The sequence below is a fragment of the Lipotes vexillifer genome, unplaced genomic scaffold (assembly GCF_000442215.2).
Source record: "Lipotes vexillifer unplaced genomic scaffold, Lipotes_vexillifer_v1.1 scaffold387, whole genome shotgun sequence".
Classification (NCBI taxonomy): Eukaryota; Metazoa; Chordata; class Mammalia; order Artiodactyla; family Lipotidae; genus Lipotes; species Lipotes vexillifer.
The window spans coordinates 3,768,747-3,787,574 of NW_006795399.1; the positions used below are offsets into that span (position 1 = coordinate 3,768,747).

The 18,828-nt window shown below is 51.2% G+C and overlaps 1 protein-coding gene across 1 annotated transcript; it reads left to right on the forward strand.

Moving 5' to 3' along the window:
• The first annotated feature begins 1,906 nt into the window (after positions 1 to 1,906).
• Positions 1,907 to 17,802, forward strand: SMARCC2 (SWI/SNF related BAF chromatin remodeling complex subunit C2). The gene is made up of 28 exons (XM_007467733.1): positions 1,907 to 2,028; positions 2,648 to 2,733; positions 3,205 to 3,267; positions 3,363 to 3,455; positions 4,057 to 4,126; positions 4,358 to 4,427; positions 5,121 to 5,196; positions 5,366 to 5,497; positions 5,603 to 5,718; positions 6,391 to 6,515; positions 7,523 to 7,582; positions 7,740 to 7,777; positions 8,046 to 8,176; positions 8,455 to 8,526; positions 10,272 to 10,385; positions 10,824 to 10,977; positions 11,660 to 11,752; positions 11,986 to 12,105; positions 12,197 to 12,259; positions 12,596 to 12,854; positions 13,093 to 13,254; positions 13,527 to 13,591; positions 13,783 to 13,918; positions 13,995 to 14,161; positions 14,561 to 14,695; positions 15,694 to 16,075; positions 16,402 to 16,485; positions 17,381 to 17,802. Exons 2-28 carry the CDS (start codon positions 2,731 to 2,733, stop codon positions 17,455 to 17,457), a joined length of 3,060 nt encoding a protein of 1,019 aa, XP_007467795.1. The 5' UTR covers positions 1,907 to 2,028; positions 2,648 to 2,730; the 3' UTR covers positions 17,458 to 17,802.
• The last annotated feature ends 1,026 nt before the right edge of the window (positions 17,803 to 18,828 follow it).

Sequence of the window (18,828 nt, forward strand, 5' to 3'; positions counted from 1 at the left end):
CTTTTACCGCCCCCCCAGCCTCTGATTCCAGCCCCCGCCCCCACTGCTGCGCTCTCTGCCCCTTGTTTTTCTCCGCTGGCCCGGCGGGTCCCGGTGCCAGCTGCCCACCCTCCATAAGCCATCGCTTTGCGGGCTTTTCCGGGAGAGACGGCCGGGGGTGGACGGGGTGCCGAATGCGCACCCCCCCCCCCACACACACACACAGCGTGCCTGGCACGGTGCCCGCCAGAGCTCCCCACGGGGCCAGGTACCAGCAAGGCTGAGGCCTCCCCGGTGCTTTGTGTGTGTTCAGAGAGATGATGAAAGCGGGAGGGTAAACAGCTACAGAGCAGGCCCTCGACTGCTCATCAGCCTGAAAAAGGCCCCCACCCCGGGATCACCTGTCTATCGCTCGTCCCCCATCTCCGTACAAGGGGCAACAGAACCTCTTTGGGAGTCAGGGTATAGGAGTTGCTGGGCAGCTACCCCTTATAAAACCATTCCTCAGCTTCACACTGAATTCACCTCACCACCTGGCCTTGCATTGCCTTGGGTTTGGGGTTCAGAGTCTAGGACACACTTTATGTCCGTAGTCCCCCATCCCATAACAGGAGATATAAGGTAGTGAACAAAGGGTTCAAGCCTTACCTGTCTTTTCTACCAGACCTCTTCCTGGTGGTGTCTTTGTCTATAGGCCTGGATGAAAGGAACATCTCTACTTAGGGCTTTTCTCTGGAGATGGTCTGCCTTTCTTCCTTCTCACTACCCCCAGTTAGGGGTTCTCTTTCTGACTTTCCTTCAGCTCCCCAGTTCTTCCTGCCCAGCTTTGCAGCCTGTCAGAAGTGTGATGGGTGGTTTAGGAGGACGCCCCCCTGATCCTGGTCATGAGCCTGGGAGGTCTCTCTGGGTGTCAGGATCTTGACAAACAGCTGCTGGGTCTGTGGCTTGTCTGTACCCCAGCGTGAGGCTCTGGTTCCCAGGCATCTACCTTTGACCTTTTGGAAGGGAGATCAGTCTAGGGGCTTAGTCTGTGGCCCTGGGGGGATTGACAGCCTGTGACCTGGTTCAGCTTTCAAGCTCTTAGCTCTCTGTCATTTGCCTTTTCTTTCAGGGATCTCTTTACACCTCCCACTGAAAGGTGCACTTTTCTCTGTGATCAGGGTTGAGGAAAAAGGGGTCAAAAGGTAAAGAGAAAGTTAGCCTCTTGGCACAGTTTTTAAATGAGAACAGAAGGCTAGGATGCTAGGTAGCGTAATATGGAAATATTTAAGAAGGCCCAGGGTTGCTTGTCTCCGATACAGTTTCCTCAGAAAGGACAGATGTTGTCTTACTATTTCCCACCAGTCTGGGTAGTAGCTGGTCTTTTTTTTCCATCTAGCAAGGCCTCTGAAGACATTTGTGCCCAGTCCTAGCAGAAGCAGAATATACAAACTATTCTCTCAGTCCGTTTGCCCTACCTTACTTCCTTGCATCTTTTTTATTAGGCTGTATTATCGGGGGAATCTTGACCTTCCACAAAGTTACCCCAAGAAGTAGACTGTTGTCTCGCTTAGAGCCTTGAAGATGTTGTTTCTGTGTCCTGAACTCCGTGAATCTTCAGAATTTTACAACTCTCAGTGCTGTTGGCTAGAGATCAGGGTCCTGCAACTCCATTTTTAGGGTGTTTCTGAGGGAGAGTAGGAGACTGCCTTTACCTCCAACACCAAAGACTGGTAACCTAGGCTGGAGGCAGCAGAATTTCAGCTTCTTGGTGAGGGGCATCTAGGGCCTTCCTTCTGCCATTTTCTTTTTAGAGACTAGACACGGGGGGGAAGAAGACACTATTTCTTTCTGCCCCAGATGCTTCCAGAGCTCCTGGGGAAGAAATAAGGGAGATGGTGGGTAATTGATCTGGGGTCTATTTTTCTTTCCTTTTCCCTGTTTCCCCAGTATATACAAGCTGAACCACCTACCAACAAGTCCCTGTCTAGCCTGGTTGTACAGTTGCTACAATTTCAGGAAGAAGTTTTTGGCAAACATGTCAGCAATGCACCGCTCACTAAACTGCCGGTGAGTGCAAAAAGCACGGGGGCAAAGCCTCCAAACCCGAGAGGGAGTTTTTTTGTGTGTGTTTTTGTACATTTCGTAATTTTTGAGATTTGGGTTATTTCCTACCATCCCTTTCCCTGGTTGGGGTGTTACTGGCTTAGCAGAGTCCCCAGTTTACCATTCCCTTTGTCCTAGGAATATTCGGTGCAACAGGTTATCTCACGGTGTCTAAGCTCAGTCATGAAACTCATGGCATGGTTAAAACATATGAGATTTGGATTTGCACAAGCTTGTGTTCAAATCCTGGCTCTGCCACTTGGTGTCTCTGTGATCTTGGACAAGCCATTTATACCTTTTGAGTCTTGGTTTCTTCATCTCTCCATGGGATTAATACACCTACCTTGTAGGGCCTCTGTAATGGTTAACGAGGTAACCCAGTAAAGCACATGGCGGGGCTTTGTGAATATTGGTTTCTTTCTCTCCTCTCTTCCAGGCCTCGTGATAGAATGGCACAGGGGTTAAAGAATTCCAGCTTCAAGAGGGAGATCAATTCAGCATAGGATTTTGTGAAAGGATTGTTAAGTCATAAGAAAATTTAGGATGTAACTCTCACATACTTCTTCCCTTCTCAATTTTGTAGATCAAATGTTTCCTAGATTTCAAAGCAGGAGGCTCCCTGTGCCACATACTTGCAGCTGCCTACAAATTCAAGAGTGACCAGGGATGGTGAGATGCCTTCTCTTCTCTCTGTGCTTCTTACATTTAGTTTAGAGGGAATCCCCCTTTATGATTCCCTGGGGTCTTTGTGGGGTGGGAAAGCGTAGACATTCTTGCAAGTCTCTTACTTTGCTAGGTCAGTAGGCCTGACCTGCTAGGTTGGCTGGGAGTCAGAGCCAAAACAGTCTCCAAGAATGAGTGAGTATGTGTATGTGTATCAGTGTGTGTATTGTAGAGGAAAAGGGATTCTTAGGTTGGCATCTCAAGCTTTTCTTTGTCCTTTTGCACTGAGTACAAAGTGATTCACAGAGTTATGATCAGTGAACCCCAGATCCCAGGTGATTTTGGCAAAGCTGAGGGCACGATTGCCTCCTAATTTCCCATGTTAAAAAAGTCACATACTCTGACCTTATCCCCAGACTTGAGCTATACCACTCACTAGATTATTGCCTCTTTACAAGGCGGCGTTACGATTTCCAGAATCCATCACGCATGGACCGCAACGTGGAAATGTTCATGACCATTGAGAAATCCTTGGTGCAGGTAATAAGAACCTCCTCCATCCATCTCCCTTCCCTCGGTGAGAATCCAAAACCCCTTCCCTGTAATCTCATCCCATTTATTTCTTCTCCCTACAGAATAATTGCCTGTCTCGACCTAACATTTTTCTGTGCCCAGAAATTGAACCCAAACTGCTAGGGAAATTAAAAGACATTGTCAAGAGACACCAGGTGAGTGGGTGGGTCAGTCAGGAGAGGTTTTAGAAACTCCATGACTCTCTTTCTGAAGTTTTCCATACAAGAAGCAGCCCTGAGGTAGCCCTACCTACTTGGAGAAGTATTAGAATTAAAGCCTTGAGCCTCTCTTTCTCTGTTCCTCCCATTTCCCAGTCTTGGCAGATTTGGATCACTGTTCCTAGAGACTGCATGCACCTGGGGGAAGAGCATCTACTTCCACTGAGCTAGAGATTGCCTGGTTTCAGATCAATGAAATCTTTGCTCTTTGGAACTCTGTAATAACAAGCAGATGTTGTTGGGACATACAGGGACATAAAATCGACTGTACGTTTCCCATGTGTGACAGATTATCTACTCAGAAGATTATCTGCAATTTAAAATTCTTTGATTTGTCTCCATTATTTGCACAATCCCAGCTGTTTCTCTCTGCCACTTAGCTGATGTGTGCTTAGAGAATGCAAACCAAATTTGATACCATTCTGAGCAAAATATGATTAGGAAGGCAGATCTGTGGTTAAACCTTACTTTGGTTTATTTACATCCATGCGTAATTCAGAGGGGACCATACTTACCTGCTTCTCCTTGTGCCATCCAGGGAACGGTCACTGAGGATAAGAACAATGCCTCCCATGTTGTGTATCCTGTCCCAGGGAACCTGGAGGAAGGTGAGACCTGGGTTTTCTTGGTCACTGCAGTGAACAGCTTGGACTAGGAGGTGGAGGACTGCTCAGCAGCTATGCAGTGCCTGGGCTCCTCTCTCCTTTCAGCCCTTGAATCCTCTTACCACCTTTGTTCCTATTTCCAGATCCCCTGCTGCAGCAGGAGTTGTGTACAGAGTTATTTTGTGTGTATCTCCCTTTAGCTTATGTTTCTCTCTGCTCTGTCTCTATCCCCAGAGGAATGGGTACGGCCAGTCATGAAGAGGGATAAGCAGGTTCTTCTGCACTGGGGCTACTATCCTGACAGGTGAGGATGGGTTCCTGGGGCAGGTTTAAGTACAAGAGCCAGACCGAGAAGCCCTAGAACATCTAGTAAAGCAGGAAGGCACTCTTCGAGGGTTATTTTTAGGTCTAACGTTAATTTGTTCTCCTCCCACCCATTACGGGAATCCTCTGTCTTGGGGGAAGTTTGGACTTATTGGACAAGGCCTCGTCTAAAAGAATTGGGGCTTTCTGTGTGAAATGGTTAGTGTAGTATAATTTTTGGTAAGTAAACATTAGAAATAATCTCAATATCTAACAGTGGGAAAATGTTTCAGCAAATTTATATATCTAGTCAGTGGGCTATTTTGCAACCTTTAAACTGATAGAGATAACACGTGATTTGTAGATAAATATTGCAAAAAGTAGGACGTAAAATAACATCTAGTATCAATGCAATTATGTAAAAACAAAATTGTACAGAAAAAAGTTACTGGGGGGAAAACATATACTGAATGTCACAAGAACTTGTGATTCTTCCCTATTTTTGAAATATTTTATAATCATTTTTGTTACTTTATAGTGAAAAGAATCCCAATATTAATTGGAAAAATAATCATACCAAAAAATAACCCAACAACCCATACTTTTTGTAACTGGGAAAGGTAAAAGGTTTGCACTTTATTTTTCCACAACTCTATCCCATTGATTGTGCTTTACGCTCAATTTCCCGTGGCAGTTACGACACGTGGATCCCAGCCAGTGAAATTGAAGCATCTGTGGAAGATGCTCCAACTCCTGAGAAACCTAGGAAGGTGAGCTTTTCTTGCCTGTGCCCCCTCCCCCAAGAAGAATGCCAGGGCCAGACCACTCTTTGGAGGTGAAGCAGAGGCTCCTGTGCCCTTGGGCTCCTCTGTTAAGGATCCCCAGACAGAACTGGGGCTTCCGGGCCTCTCTCCAGGACAGTCTGCCTTTGTACCTCAGGTTCATGCAAAGTGGATCCTGGACACAGACACCTTCAATGAATGGATGAATGAGGAAGACTATGAAGTAAATGATGACAAAAACCCTGTCTCCCGCCGAAAGAAGATTTCAGCCAAGACACTGACGGATGAGGTGAAAGCTCTTCTTGTTTTCTCCTTGAGCCCTTAGCACAAGTCTCAGAACAGGTCTTTGCTGGAGATGGTTGGCTGACATTTGCCCCAATTCTCCAACCTGCAGGTGAACAGCCCAGATTCGGATCGACGGGACAAGAAGGGGGGGAACTATAAGAAGAGGAAGCGCTCCCCATCCCCTTCACCGACCCCAGAAGCTAAGAAGAAGAATGCTAAGAAAGGGTAGGCCAGCCCCTAACCCACCCCCGCCTTTACTGCTCTGTCCACACCGTGGTGAAGGAAGGAAGGACAAATCGCCTCCCATAACCACTGGGCCCTGACCTGGCTGAGCCTGAGAGGGAGGATGAGGAGGTCTTCACCTGTCCAGTGGATTCTTCTGATCCCGGCCACTAGTCAACTCACAGAGAGCTTAATCTCCAAATGAAAGGCTTTTGCCTCTTCCCATTACTCTGTAGTGATGGGTTTCTCTTTGCTCAGCTCTGCCCTCAGGATTCTCTCTCCCTTTTTTATTTCCTTCCAGTTTTATTGAGGTGTAGTTGACATACAGCCCTGTATAAGTTTAAGGAATACAGTATCATGATCTGGTTTACGTACATCATGAAGTGATTATCATAATACATTTGGTGAACATCTGTCGTCTCATGTAGATAATAAATTAAAGAAATAGAAAAATAAATAAGTAAAAACATTTTTTTTTCTTGTGCTGAGAACCCTCAGGATTTCCTGTCTTAACAACTTTCATGTGTACCATACGGCAGTGTTAATTATATTTATCATGTTGTACCTCACCGTCCCTTTGGGAGTCTTTCTTGCTTCCCTTCCGTTGGACCTCACCTTCCAGGGATTCCTTGTCCAGGGGTGACTAGATTCTCTTTCACTCTCTTTCCTTCCCAGTCCCTCAACACCTTACACCAAGTCAAAGCGTGGCCACAGAGAAGAGGAGCAAGAAGACCTGACAAAGGACATGGATGAGCCCTCACCGGTCCCCAATGTGGAAGAGGTGACATTGCCCAAGACAGGTATGGGCCAGACCAAGCTCCTGGGCCCCTGCTCCCTGTCCGGCTCTTCCTGTGTCAAACCCCCTGGGTGGGCTGACTTCCCAGGCCCAGCTCCGGGTGTAGAGGATCTTTCCCTTCAGCTGAGCTGGTTACCGAAACCATCTTCATCACCACAGACAAGCCTTGAACTTCATATCCGTATCCGAGTTGTGGACTGTGCTCTGTCTCCAAACTCTTTTTTATTACACACCGTCAGTAAAATATATTTGAGCACAAATTATACACGTGTACTATTTACCACTACTTTAGGAGCGTTATAAAACACATACATTGTCTGAAAACGGGCAAATGTAGAGGATAAGATGAAAAAATGTAAAGAGAGGCTCTGATATTCTTTGCCTGTATTTCAGTGGACCCTCTTGCGTCCCCATTTTGGAGACCATTGCTCTGCAGTACTGGTTTACAGTCTGTATTCCACAGACATCCAGGAGTGGGTTTCCGGAGTAGGATAGGGGAGGCCGCTGAGAGAGAGGAGTTCCGGCTTCCCCCCACTCATCAATCAGAGCAGCTCTCCTCTCTATTTGTGTCTTCTCCTGAGCTTCTGTGTATGAATTCAGTGGAGGAAAATGTCCTCTGCTTTCAAAAATGTTTAAGATCCAAGTACTCCTCTACAGAGTGCTTTGGTCAGACTCTGTCTCAGTCCATGAAGAACTTACAGACACATGAATGGAGATAAGGGCCAATCAAAGACAAGAATGATGGATGAGTGTTCATAGAGTAGGAGATGCTTCTTTATAAGAAAAAAGTTGAGTTAAATGAATTTTTGGTTGGGGGAGGGGAGAAAGTGGCAGGGAGGGGAGAAAGTTTCAAGCCACAGAATGATTGTGACTGGAGGAAGCTGCTACGTTTTGTGATCAGATGGGGCAAGCTTTTGGAGAAAGTGAGCTCTCTGGAACTGTTAGCAGTGGAGAGGCGAGGGCTTGAGTTAGGCAGAACCTGTCTGTGAAAATGACTCTCTCCCCTGGCAGTCAATACTAAGAAGGACTCGGAGTCGGCCCCAGTCAAAGGAGGCACCATGACTGACCTGGGTAAGATGGGGAGCTTGGGGCAGGGTGGTCAACGCCCAAAGGAGGGGAGGGGAGGCCGCCACCTGCCCCTAGCCTGCCGGGGCCTTTCCAAAAGCACGCTAGTTCTGTGGCCCCTGAGGAGGCTCCAGCCTGCTATCTTGCTGTCTCTCTCTTTCAGATGAACAAGAGGATGAAAGCATGGAGACCACGGGCAAGGTGGAGCCAGTTTAGAGAGGCCCTACCTCTCTATGTGATTCTGACTTGTGATTATAAAGTTCCTCCTACCCAGAACTTTCCACTGCCCAGACTTCTCCCACCCTAATTCTAGCTGTTGCTCAAAACTCTGACGCATTGAGTCCCGGGGCCCAGAACTGTTCATTCCCGTCCCATCTTTAGTGCCCACATTCCTGGGGTATAGGAGGAGCAGGGGGTTGCTAGGGGCAAGATGGGAATGCTGAGAGTCCAGCAGCCTCCATACTCGCAGGATGAGGATGAGAACAGCACGGGGAACAAGGGGGAGCAGACCAAGAATCCGGACCTGCATGAGGACAACGTGACCGAACAGACCCATCACATCATCATCCCAAGCTATGCTGCCTGGTTTGACTATAATAGGTATCTGTGTTCCACCTTCTCACTAAATCCTCATTTTCCTGCTCCAAAGATCAACATGTTCCTCCTGCCTCCAAATGAGTTACCTCTTCCTCAGCCAGGTAGACCGGGGTACAGTTCAGTTGTAGGGAAGCTCCTGGTCTCAGAGTCTTCCAGCCCTGGCGGAGAGTTCCCCCCAGGTGTCTCATTCCTTCCTGCTGCCCCATCTTCCAGGCTTTTCCTCCCTTCGGGGTCTCATCTCTCCTCTAGAGCCTCTGAATGCACCCTTTCTTGTCTTGCAGTGTTCATGCCATAGAGCGGAGGGCTCTCCCTGAGTTCTTCAACGGCAAGAACAAGTCCAAGACTCCAGAAATGTAAGGAAATCTCAGCTCATGATGCTCTCCCTTCTGTGTCCCCATTTGTTCCTCCCAATCCAGTGTGGCAAACATTTCTTGAGCTCCTTCCATGAGCCAGGCACTGTGCTAGGCTTAGAGACATGGTCTCTGCCCACAGGCAGCCTCAGCCCAGCACTGTGACCACTGCTCTCTAGGATTTGCCTGGGGGCCATATTAAGCATATGCCTCTTCTGCTCAAAACAAGTATCTGCTCCGGTACCTACAGAGCCTTTCCATCCATAATTACTCATGCTGTCTAAAATGCACATATCTCTAGCATAAGTAGTAGCTTTGACTAAAATATAACTGACTGCTATTGGACCCTTAGAGTAGGTTTTGATAGGAAAAAATGGGAGGAGGAACTATTAAGACCCAAGTCTGTGAATTTAAGGGATGGAGACATGTGTTTTGTAAAGTCTGGGCTTGGTGCTCAGAAGTCTTCATCTCCTTCAAGGCTCCTCCTGCCAGGCCAAATCTGCCTGGCTTCAGTTTGGTGTTTTCCATGGTTAGGGATGCTCCAGGATATATATGGTGAGGCAGGTGAGACTTAGTGCTGAGCCCAGGCCCCCTGAGGACTGAACCAGCTGGCTTCCCAGCTGCTCCTCAGCTTCCCCACTCCCTGCTCCGGGGCCACCTTCCCTCCCACCATGTTTCTTTCCCTGAAGCCTGGTATGGTTCTCTCCTCCTCCTCTTCCTGGGGAAAACAGTGTGTGAAAAAGCCTTACTCTCTCCAGAGGCAGTAGTGACAGATGACAGGAGTGCAACCTGATCTGCAGGCACAGTTGGAACTAGAACAGTTCTACACTTGCACTCTTGCTGTAAAATAGTAAGTGATAATTGCCTACATGTATTGAGAGCTCACTATCTCCCAGGCGTTATCCTAAGTGTCCTACATACCTTGACTAATTTAATATTCACGTCAGCTTTAGAAGTAGGTCCTGTTATCTTCAGTTTAGTGATAAGGAAACTGAGGTGTAGAGGTGTTAAGTCACTTGCTTAAGGTCACACAGCTAGTGAGTAGTGAAGCTGGGATCTGAGTCCTTTAGTCTGGCTCATGTTCTCAAATTTTACACTGTACCACACAATAGCTACCATTTTGGGGGCTAGTACAGTATGCCCGGCACTGTTCTAAACCTCTACAGACCTTTCTAATTCTCAATAGACACTTCATTTTACAGATGAGGAAACTGAGGTTCAAAAAATTTAAGGCCATCACAATAGAACTAGGATTTGAACTTAGACCTTTCCACCTTTGAAACACGTTTTCTCAATACCATGCCATGCTGAGTAGGTGGAGGTACCGATCAGGACTTCCCTTTAACATCTGCCTTTGGAATTAAGGGCACTTTCTCTTACCTTTTGATTCCTTATCAACAGTTGGATTGAGGGAGTTCCCTGGTGGCCTAGTGGTTAGGATTCCAGGCGTTCATTGCGGTGGCCTGGGTTCAATCCCTGGTCAGAGAACTGAGATCCTGCAAGCCGAGTGGTACAGCCAAAAAAAGTTGGATGAAACATCCCCAAGTACAGCTAAGGAGATAACTCACTGAACTAAAAACCCCATCAAAGGTTTGAACCCCTTGTGTCTAGCACACAGTGACCCGCAGTGTGTATTGAGTCAGCTGCGGTGTTCTTCTGTGTCTCTGTCACACAGGAGGAGTCCTTAGCTCTCTTATCATTTTACCTACCCTTCAGCCCTATCATCGTTCATCTCTCTCTTTTCTAAGCTACCTGGCCTATCGAAACTTCATGATCGACACTTACCGGCTGAACCCCCAAGAGTATCTCACGTCCACTGCCTGCCGCAGGAACCTGGCGGGTGATGTCTGTGCCATCATGAGGTGGGTCTGCAGCTGAGGGGCAGCGGGTACCTGAGGATTGAATGCCCACAGATGTCTCTTGGCTGATGTAGAGAGGCCGGCAAGGAGCATAGGGGACGAGCAGGAAAGAACATCTCTAGAGAAAGGCGAAGTTCAGGTTTGGGTACGGGTGACTTAGGGAATGGCAGGGGCGCTCTCGGAAGTGTGGAGGAATGGAGGAGGGGCGTGTCCGTAGTGAAGGAGCCTACCCAGTGAGATATGCAAGAGGAGATGTTTAGTAGCTGGGTGGGTATAGAGAGAGGCCCCCGCTGTGGATGTGGACGTGGGTGTCACTGGCATATAGGCGCTGGGAGGCGGCGGTATTTCCCAGGGAGTGGGAGGAGTGGAGAAGAGGGTGCCCCAGCTCCACCCCAGCCCTACTCCTCGTGTGTGACCCTGTCTCTGCCTCTCTCCTCACAGAGTCCATGCCTTCCTAGAACAGTGGGGTCTTATTAACTACCAGGTGGATGCTGAGAGTCGACCAACACCAATGGGGCCTCCGCCCACCTCGCACTTCCACGTCTTGGCTGACACACCGTCTGGGCTGGTGCCTCTGCAGCCCAAGACCCCGCAGGTGGGGCGAGGGGCTGTGGGGACAGGGTGGGATCGGGCAAAACGGGGCTTCTTCGCACTTTTCTTTTCCTGGTTTTTTAGGGTAAAATGGTTCAGGAGTGTTTTGAGGCTTCTTCCTTTCCCAGGGGATGCAAAGGGCCACAGGAATCAGCCCCATGTATTTAGCACCCTCTCCCAGCCTTTGTGCCCAAGACTGTGAGGACTTGCTGAGGCAGAAGAGATGCTTCTTGTCCTTGGGGAGCAGACAGGCTAATTAGGGGATGGAGTGGATAGAGAAAAATGGCTTAAAATTAAGTTGCATGAAATTTTTTAACTTTGTCACGTTTCCAACATTTTTTCATTTTTGCTTCATAATTTTTGTCACTTCCATTTTTTTTCCACTTCCATTTCATACATCACAAAACTTAAGAAGAGAAAAGTTACGTGGCTTGCCCAAGGTCACACGTGTAGGGTTAGAGCCTACTTGTTCAGCTCCTAAATCCTAAGAGAACCTGTAAAGAACATGTGAATACAAATGGATATCATGCCAACTACAGATCTAAATAATCATTAAGGGAATACGGAACAGTGGCATGAGTGCCCCCCAAGCTTGCGAGCTGCCCGGCATTTGCTCTTGAGGCCTCCAGGGCCTCGGCCTGGTCTTTTCCTGCCCAGCCTCCATGACGCCAAGCTCTGTCCCCCAGGGCCGCCAGGTTGATGCTGATACCAAGGCTGGGCGAAAGGGCAAAGAGCTGGATGACTTGGTGCCAGAGACGGCTAAGGGCAAGCCAGAGCTGGTAGGTGGGGTGCAGACCCCGCTGGGCTTCTTATTTGCCCCTTTATTGGGGGGCCCCTGCCCGGGAAGAAGAGCCATGAGAGCAGAGGAGCTACAGCAGTGAGGGAGGAAGTCCCGCCCAGGGGTGTCCCTGGCTGTGGGAAGGAAGCTCCTTCTGTCTGTCCTGTCTCTCTGTCTGCCCCTGGCTCCTGGCGGTCACTCGGACTCACCTCTTTCTTTCCCCTCCACAAATAGCAGACCTCTGCTTCCCAGCAAATGCTCAACTTCCCTGATAAAGGCAAGGAGAAACCGACAGACATGCAGAACTTTGGGCTGCGCACGGACATGTACACAAAGAAGAACGTCCCCTCCAAGGTACGGAGGTGCGGGCTGCCTGGGCGTGGTGCACCTTTGCTCCTTGAGGCTGCGGGCTCCTCCCTCTGACCCACCTGTGTTTCCCCTGCAGAGCAAAGCTGCGGCCAGTGCCACTCGAGAGTGGACAGAACAGGAGACCCTGCTACTCCTGGAGGTAAGTAGGGCAAGGGAAGGGGAGCCCTGTGAAAACGGAAGTGGCCAGGGGGACGGCCGCACTCGTGAGTGAGTGGGGAGAGCATGATCTTGCCCCAGTCTCTCTCCTTCCTGGCGCCCATTGCACCTGCCCCAAGGACCAGCTCCAGGCCAGGGACTGGGACCATTTCGTTAACCCTTTGTCCCTTCTTAGTGCTACTTGCAGATCCCCCTTGGACCCAGCAGAGTACATAAATACCACAACCCAGAGAGCTTTGAAGCAGCTCTGTTTAGTGGGATGGGGGTGTTGAGCTTCAAGGAAAGTGGCTAAGTGAGGTTGTGTCTCCACCACCACCAGGCACTGGAAATGTACAAAGATGACTGGAACAAAGTATCAGAGCACGTGGGAAGCCGCACACAGGACGAATGCATCTTGCATTTTCTTCGGCTTCCCATTGAAGACCCGTACCTGGAGGACTCAGAGGCCTCCCTGGGCCCCCTGGCCTACCAGCCCATCCCCTTCAGCCAGTCAGGCAACCCTGTGATGAGCACCGTTGCCTTCCTGGCCTCTGTCGTCGACCCTCGAGTGGCCTCTGCTGCTGCGAAGTCAGCCCTAGGTAATGCGGAGGGGTCCTGGCCCTCTTGGTTTGCGTTTGAAGGGCTGGGTACTCAGGCCGTGAAACCCCCTCAAGTTTGGCTGCCTTCCTGGCCTTGTCTGCTGCTGGCATCAGCCCAGGCACCTGTCCAGCTCCACGAAGGTGTAGATGAAGAGCCGGGCTTGTGAGGGAGCTCTCACAGGGAGAGCCAGAACTGCCTACCGCCCGCTCCCAGCCGCACCCTCTCTGGGTCTTACAGAAGAGTTCTCCAAAATGAAGGAAGAGGTACCCACAGCCTTGGTGGAGGCCCACGTTCGGAAAGTGGAAGAAGCAGCCAAAGTGACAGGCAAAGCAGACCCGGCCTTTGGTCTGGAAAGCAGTGGCATTGCAGGAACCACCTCTGAAGAGCCTGAGCGGATTGGTAAGACCTGGCATGTTCCCGGACTCCTCCCTTTTTACCAAGAGCCTGAGCCACCTGGCCTCCCCACACCATCCCTGCATCCAGTTGGCCTCAGAGCACAAGACGAATGGGGAGAATTGGTGGGGCTTTTGTTTTTCCCAGGGCTTTACCTTAGGTACCGTGGCTCCCCACTGGTCCTCCCAGTAAGATCTTGGCTAGGAGAAGGGGCTGTTGGAAGAGCATTGTAGACAGACTGTGTCAGACATTTCCCGTTTCCTCTCCCCCGGGCCCAGAGGAGAGCGGGACTGACGAGGCGCGGGCGGAGGGCCAGGCCACAGAGGAGAAGAAGGAGCCCAAGGTATAGCGGGACCCACACAGGCTGGGAGGGCAGAGGGGACAGGCGTGGACCGCGGTGGGGGGAGCCGGCTCCGTTCAGCTCAGGCAGGCTGGGCTGGACCTCCCAAGTCAGAGGCGTAGACTCAGTTCCTGGTCTGGGCCCTCTGTGTGCGAACCAGCGCCCTGATGCTCCCCGCTTTCCTGGGACTCCAGGAACCACGAGAAGGAGTTGGGGCTCTAGAGGAAGAAGCAAAGGAGAAGACCAGCGAGGCGCCCAAGAAGGATGACGAGAAAGGGAAAGACGGCGACAGCGAGAAGGAGTCAGAAAAGAGTGACGGGGACCCGATAGGTGAGCCTTGAGCATGGTGGTTGGGGTCCAGGAAGGAAGCGAGGCTGTAGGGCTCAAGACCCTTTTCCTGGCCCAGTTGATCCTGAGAAGGAGAAGGAGCCCAAGGAAGGGCAGGAGGAAGTGCTGAAGGAAGTGGTGGAGTCGGAGGGGGAAAGGAAGACGAAGGTGGAGCGTGACATCGGCGAGGGCAACCTCTCCACCGCTGCGGCCGCTGCCCTGGCTGCCGCTGCCGTGAAGGCCAAGGTGAGGACCAGAGACCCAGGGGAGGAGGTGCCCCTTCCCTCATCTCACGTCACCTGGAAGAAATCCTTTCTTGTCGTCCTTAAACGACGCTGGCCTCTTTCCTTTCCCTTTTGATCGTTAGAGGGAGACTCGGTCATCTCTTCTCTAAGCTTTTTTAAGCCTTTACCACTGGGCCTGTTTTCACCCTCTAATTATTTGACCTTGTCTTATCCTTTGCCACTCTCTCTCTCTCTTCATGTTCTTTTAAAAATATCGGTCAAGCCTGTGCTACTTTCTGGGTTGTGACCACAGCAAAGTTCTTTCTTGAAACCTGGCAGCCTCCATGCTACCCTTCTCGGTCCCGGAACGTCTTCAGCTGGGTCCTCCCACTGACGGGCCGCCCCACCCCTCCTTCCTTAGCACTTGGCTGCTGTTGAGGAGAGGAAGATCAAATCTCTGGTGGCCCTGCTGGTGGAGACCCAGATGAAAAAGTTGGAAATCAAACTCCGGCACTTTGAGGAGCTAGAGACGATCATGGACCGGGAGCGAGAAGCAGTGAGTTGTGTCCCCTGGGTGTCGGTGGGGTCCCACCTTGACACTGGGCTGGGCCCCAGTTTAGGATGGAGGGAGCAGCAGTGCAGAGAGCCTGAGGCCAACAGGGCAACACGGCAGAGCGGGCTAGCCCAGGCCAGAGCTGGAGTCAGCCCAGGCAGCTGGGGATAAGCAATCCACAGGTGCAGCCTGGAGACCGAGGTCCCACAGAATGTCAGCTCCAGGGTCACGTTCTAGTCGGTTCTTTGATTGCTGCATCTCCAGGTCCTTGAAGGGTGCTTGGCCCATAGTAGACTCTCAGTAGAGACTTGTTGAGTGATAGAACAGGTTTAAGGCATGATGAGAGGGTAAGGGCTTCAGATCCAGGAGGTGAACGTGGAAAGGGAATGGGATGGACAAGGTGTTGAATCATTTTGATTTTGAGAAGATATAAAAGAACTAGAAGACAGGGACTCTGACCCTGATCTCCCCAATTAAAGATATCAAACATACAATATGGAGACATCAAAACCAGTTAATGCTTCAGGTATCTGACAAATGCAAATTAAGAGGTCTCCAATTAAGTATAAAAGTCCTGAGAGAGAACGGAATAAAGGCTAAAGCTCAGAGGCTAGGGAGTTGATCTGGGATGGCTTCCTAAGAGTGGTGAGTTTTTCTCCAGTTTTGAAGAAAAGAACATGATTTGACAAGAGGAACTGGAGGGGTTTTCCAGATTAAAGTAATGACAGATTCAAAGCTTTGGAGCTGAAATGAGCAAGGGCTGCCACCAGATTAAGTCCACTGCAGTGAGAAGCCAGCGGGCAGCCAGAAGACCTGGTGGGGGGAATTGGAGAGGGGAGGGCGGGGGAGGGGCACGGAGGAAGCCAAGCACAGGGGTGAGATTTGGTGTGGGGAACTGCCAGAACGAGAGTCTGGGTTTGTCAGAAGACAAAGCAGGGGACAAGGCGTTCGCCTCTGGGGTCTCCTGAACCCGAGTAACCGTTCTTCATTGGCCCTGGCAGCTGGAGTATCAGAGGCAGCAGCTCCTGGCTGACAGACAAGCCTTCCACATGGAGCAGCTGAAGTACGCGGAGATGAGGGCCCGGCAGCAGCACTTCCAGCAAATGCACCAACAGCAGCAGCCGCCCCCGCAAGCCCTGCCCCCGGGCTCCCAGCCTGTCCCACCTGCGGGCGCTGCTGGGCCACCTGCTGTCCACGGCTTGGCTCTGGCTCCAGCCTCCATGGCCCCTGCCTCTGCGGGCAGTGGGGCCCCTCCCGGAAGCTTGGGCCCCTCTGAACAGATTGGGCAGGCCGGGTCAACTGCAGTGCCACAGCAGCAACAAGCAGCTGGAGCCCCCCAGCCTGGGGCAGTCCCACCAGGGGTACCCCCCCCTGGACCCCACGGTGAGTGATGGGTTCTGAAACTCTCGCTGCCTGGAGGGATCCGGGTGACCGTTCCAGTTCCCCTCAGAGGGGATATGGGATAGGACTGGAGATGAGGCTCAGCCTCGATTTCTATAGATTGACCTTGGTTATATCCCTAAGCCAGCAGGGATCCCTCCCCAGTCCCAGACTTTGGGAATTTTGTTCCAAGGCTTTACCACTTATTCTAGTATCAGGAGAAAGGAAGGTGGCACCCAGGAGTGATGCGGTTATCCTCACTGTGAAAGTGAGGTGGCAAGTGAGATTGTACGCTTCTAATCTTCTCGATCTCTCCTTTTCATTCCCAGGCCCCTCACCGTTCCCCAACCAACAAACTCCTCCCTCAGTGATGCCAGGGGCAGTGCCAGGCAGCGGGCACCCAGGCGTGGCGGGTAATGCTCCTTTGGGTTTGCCTTTTGGCATGCCGCCTCCCCCCCCTGCTCCATCCATCATCCCATTTGGTAGCCTAGCCGACTCCATCAGTATTAACCTCCCCCCTCCTCCTAACCTGCATGGGCATCACCACCATCTCCCGTTCGCCCCGGCCACTCTCCCCCCCCCTAACCTGCCTGTGTCCATGGCGAACCCTCTACATCCTAACCTGCCGGCGACCACCACCATGCCATCTTCTTTGCCTCTTGGGCCGGGGCTCGGATCCGCCGCAGCCCAGAGCCCTGCCATTGTGGCAGCTGTTCAGGGCAACCTCCTGCCCAGTGCCAGCCCACTGCCAGGTGAGAAGGGTCCTGGAGGGGAGAAGGGTGAGGGAGAGGGGTCCACGTGGAGGGCTGGAGGGCAGGTGGGGAGGGGCTCAGGTACTAGAGCTTCCACGATCCCTTTTTGAACGCTCTGGTAAAATTAGAACACAGGAGGGAAGGGCCTCTCTGGCTGTCCTCCACCATTCCCCAGCCTGGCAGCTGCCACCCCTGGGATGACGCTGGGGCCTTTCACTGGTGGGTCATGGAGGAGTCCTGTGGCACAGAGCATCTCCGTTGTAAACTGGAAAAACGGCTACTTGTCTGCATGATGATTGGCGTTCCCTTTGCCTGTTCCCGTCACGTTCAAGTGCCCCATGTAGAGAGTTCCCTTGGGGGCAGAGGGATGATTTGGGGTATCCAAGTTTTCCCAGCGTACGGTGGGAGAGGGTGTTAGGGAAAGGAATTTGTGCACCGTGGGTACTCTTTCATCTCCTGTCCATTGCATGCCATGCCCGGTTGTTTGTCTGGTGGCCTGGGTCTGGAGCCCTCTCTCCTGCTCACCCCAGCTGATGCAGCTCCCTTCTCTCCACAGACCCAGGCACCCCCCTGCCTCCAGACCCCACGGCCCCGAGTCCAGGCACAGTCACCCCTGTGCCGCCCACACAGTGAGGAGCCAGCCAGACATCTCTCTCCCTCACCCCCCATGGATATCAAGGTTCCAGGAACAGCCCTCTCCCCACCACTGGGACCCTTCCCCAGCCTGGAGAGTTCATCACTACGTAAGGAAAGCTCCTCCTGCCCCTCCAAAGCCCCCACCATGCCTGTCAGAGGCATGCACTTTTATATTGGATTATTCAAGGACTTCTGTTGAAAAGATGTTTCTAATGTCTGGGAGAGAAGATAGGATGGGGATACTGCCCTCAAAGGAAGGGCTGGGGGAAGTGTTTATACAAGGTTCTAATTAACCGCTTCTAAGGGTACATCCCCTCAAAACTATTGCATTTTTTATGGATTGAAAAAAAGTGAAGCTCTTTAAAAGGAAGCAGAGATTTAAAAAAAGCCACATTGGAGCTCCCTCCACCCAGTGGAAAAAATCCAACTTTTACGTATTTTGAGGAGGGAAGTGAGTTTTAGGAAAGGGGAATTTAGGTTCTGGGGAGAGCTCTGGGGATAGAACGGGGTGCAGAAACCTGTCTCCTCCGGCCTCTTGTTAGTAACTGAGGCAGCTCCCGAACCCCCTTGGCCACCCCACCCCCAGTTTATTCCCACTAATCTCTCCTGCTGCTTCCTCGGTGTTGCTGTTTTAGGCCACCCCAGCTCAGCCAATGGCCCCTTTCCCTCTGAATGTCAGCTTTGTGTTTTAAAGTCTCCTGCGTAGTTGATGTCAGTGTATGTGTATTTGGTGGGGACACATTTTGGGGGTTCCCGTGGCAGGTAGTAGAGGAAGAAAGGGCGCTCGGGGCTATGCTGCCTCCTGCCTGGGCTCTGTCAGCGAGCGGGCTCCCAGAAGATGTGGAGAGGGGCTCTAAGAGGATGGGAAGTCCTAAAAACGTGAAATTGTCAAAAGCACTTAAGCACCTCCTTCTTAGGGCTGGGTGGGTCACCCCGCTCACCTCTTCCCTCTCCCACCAAGACCATCGGAACCGTGGCTGGCAGTAGCTAGGGATTCCTTGGGATTTGGAGCAGCAGCCGGGGAGGGGGTGCCCGACCTAGGGTAGGGCCGACCCCCTGCTTGCAGCTCATGGCTCGGCTCTGCTCCCTGGATCCCAGTGCCCCCAGTACCAGCTCCCCCCTCTTCGTCCTTGGTGTGAAGGCAAGAGTGACTCCAGGCTCTCCACCAGTTCTTCCTGGTTCCTCCCACCAGGCCTTATGTTCCTTGTGTCCCCATATTTCTCTTCCTCTGCGTCTTGGCACCTTTCTTCTGTTTGAAAGTTTTCTGTAAATTTTCTCTTTTTTCTTTCTTATTCTTTTCCTTTTTTTCTTTTCTTTTTTTTTTTTTTTTTTTATAAATTAATTTGCTTTCAGTTCCATCTGTGGATG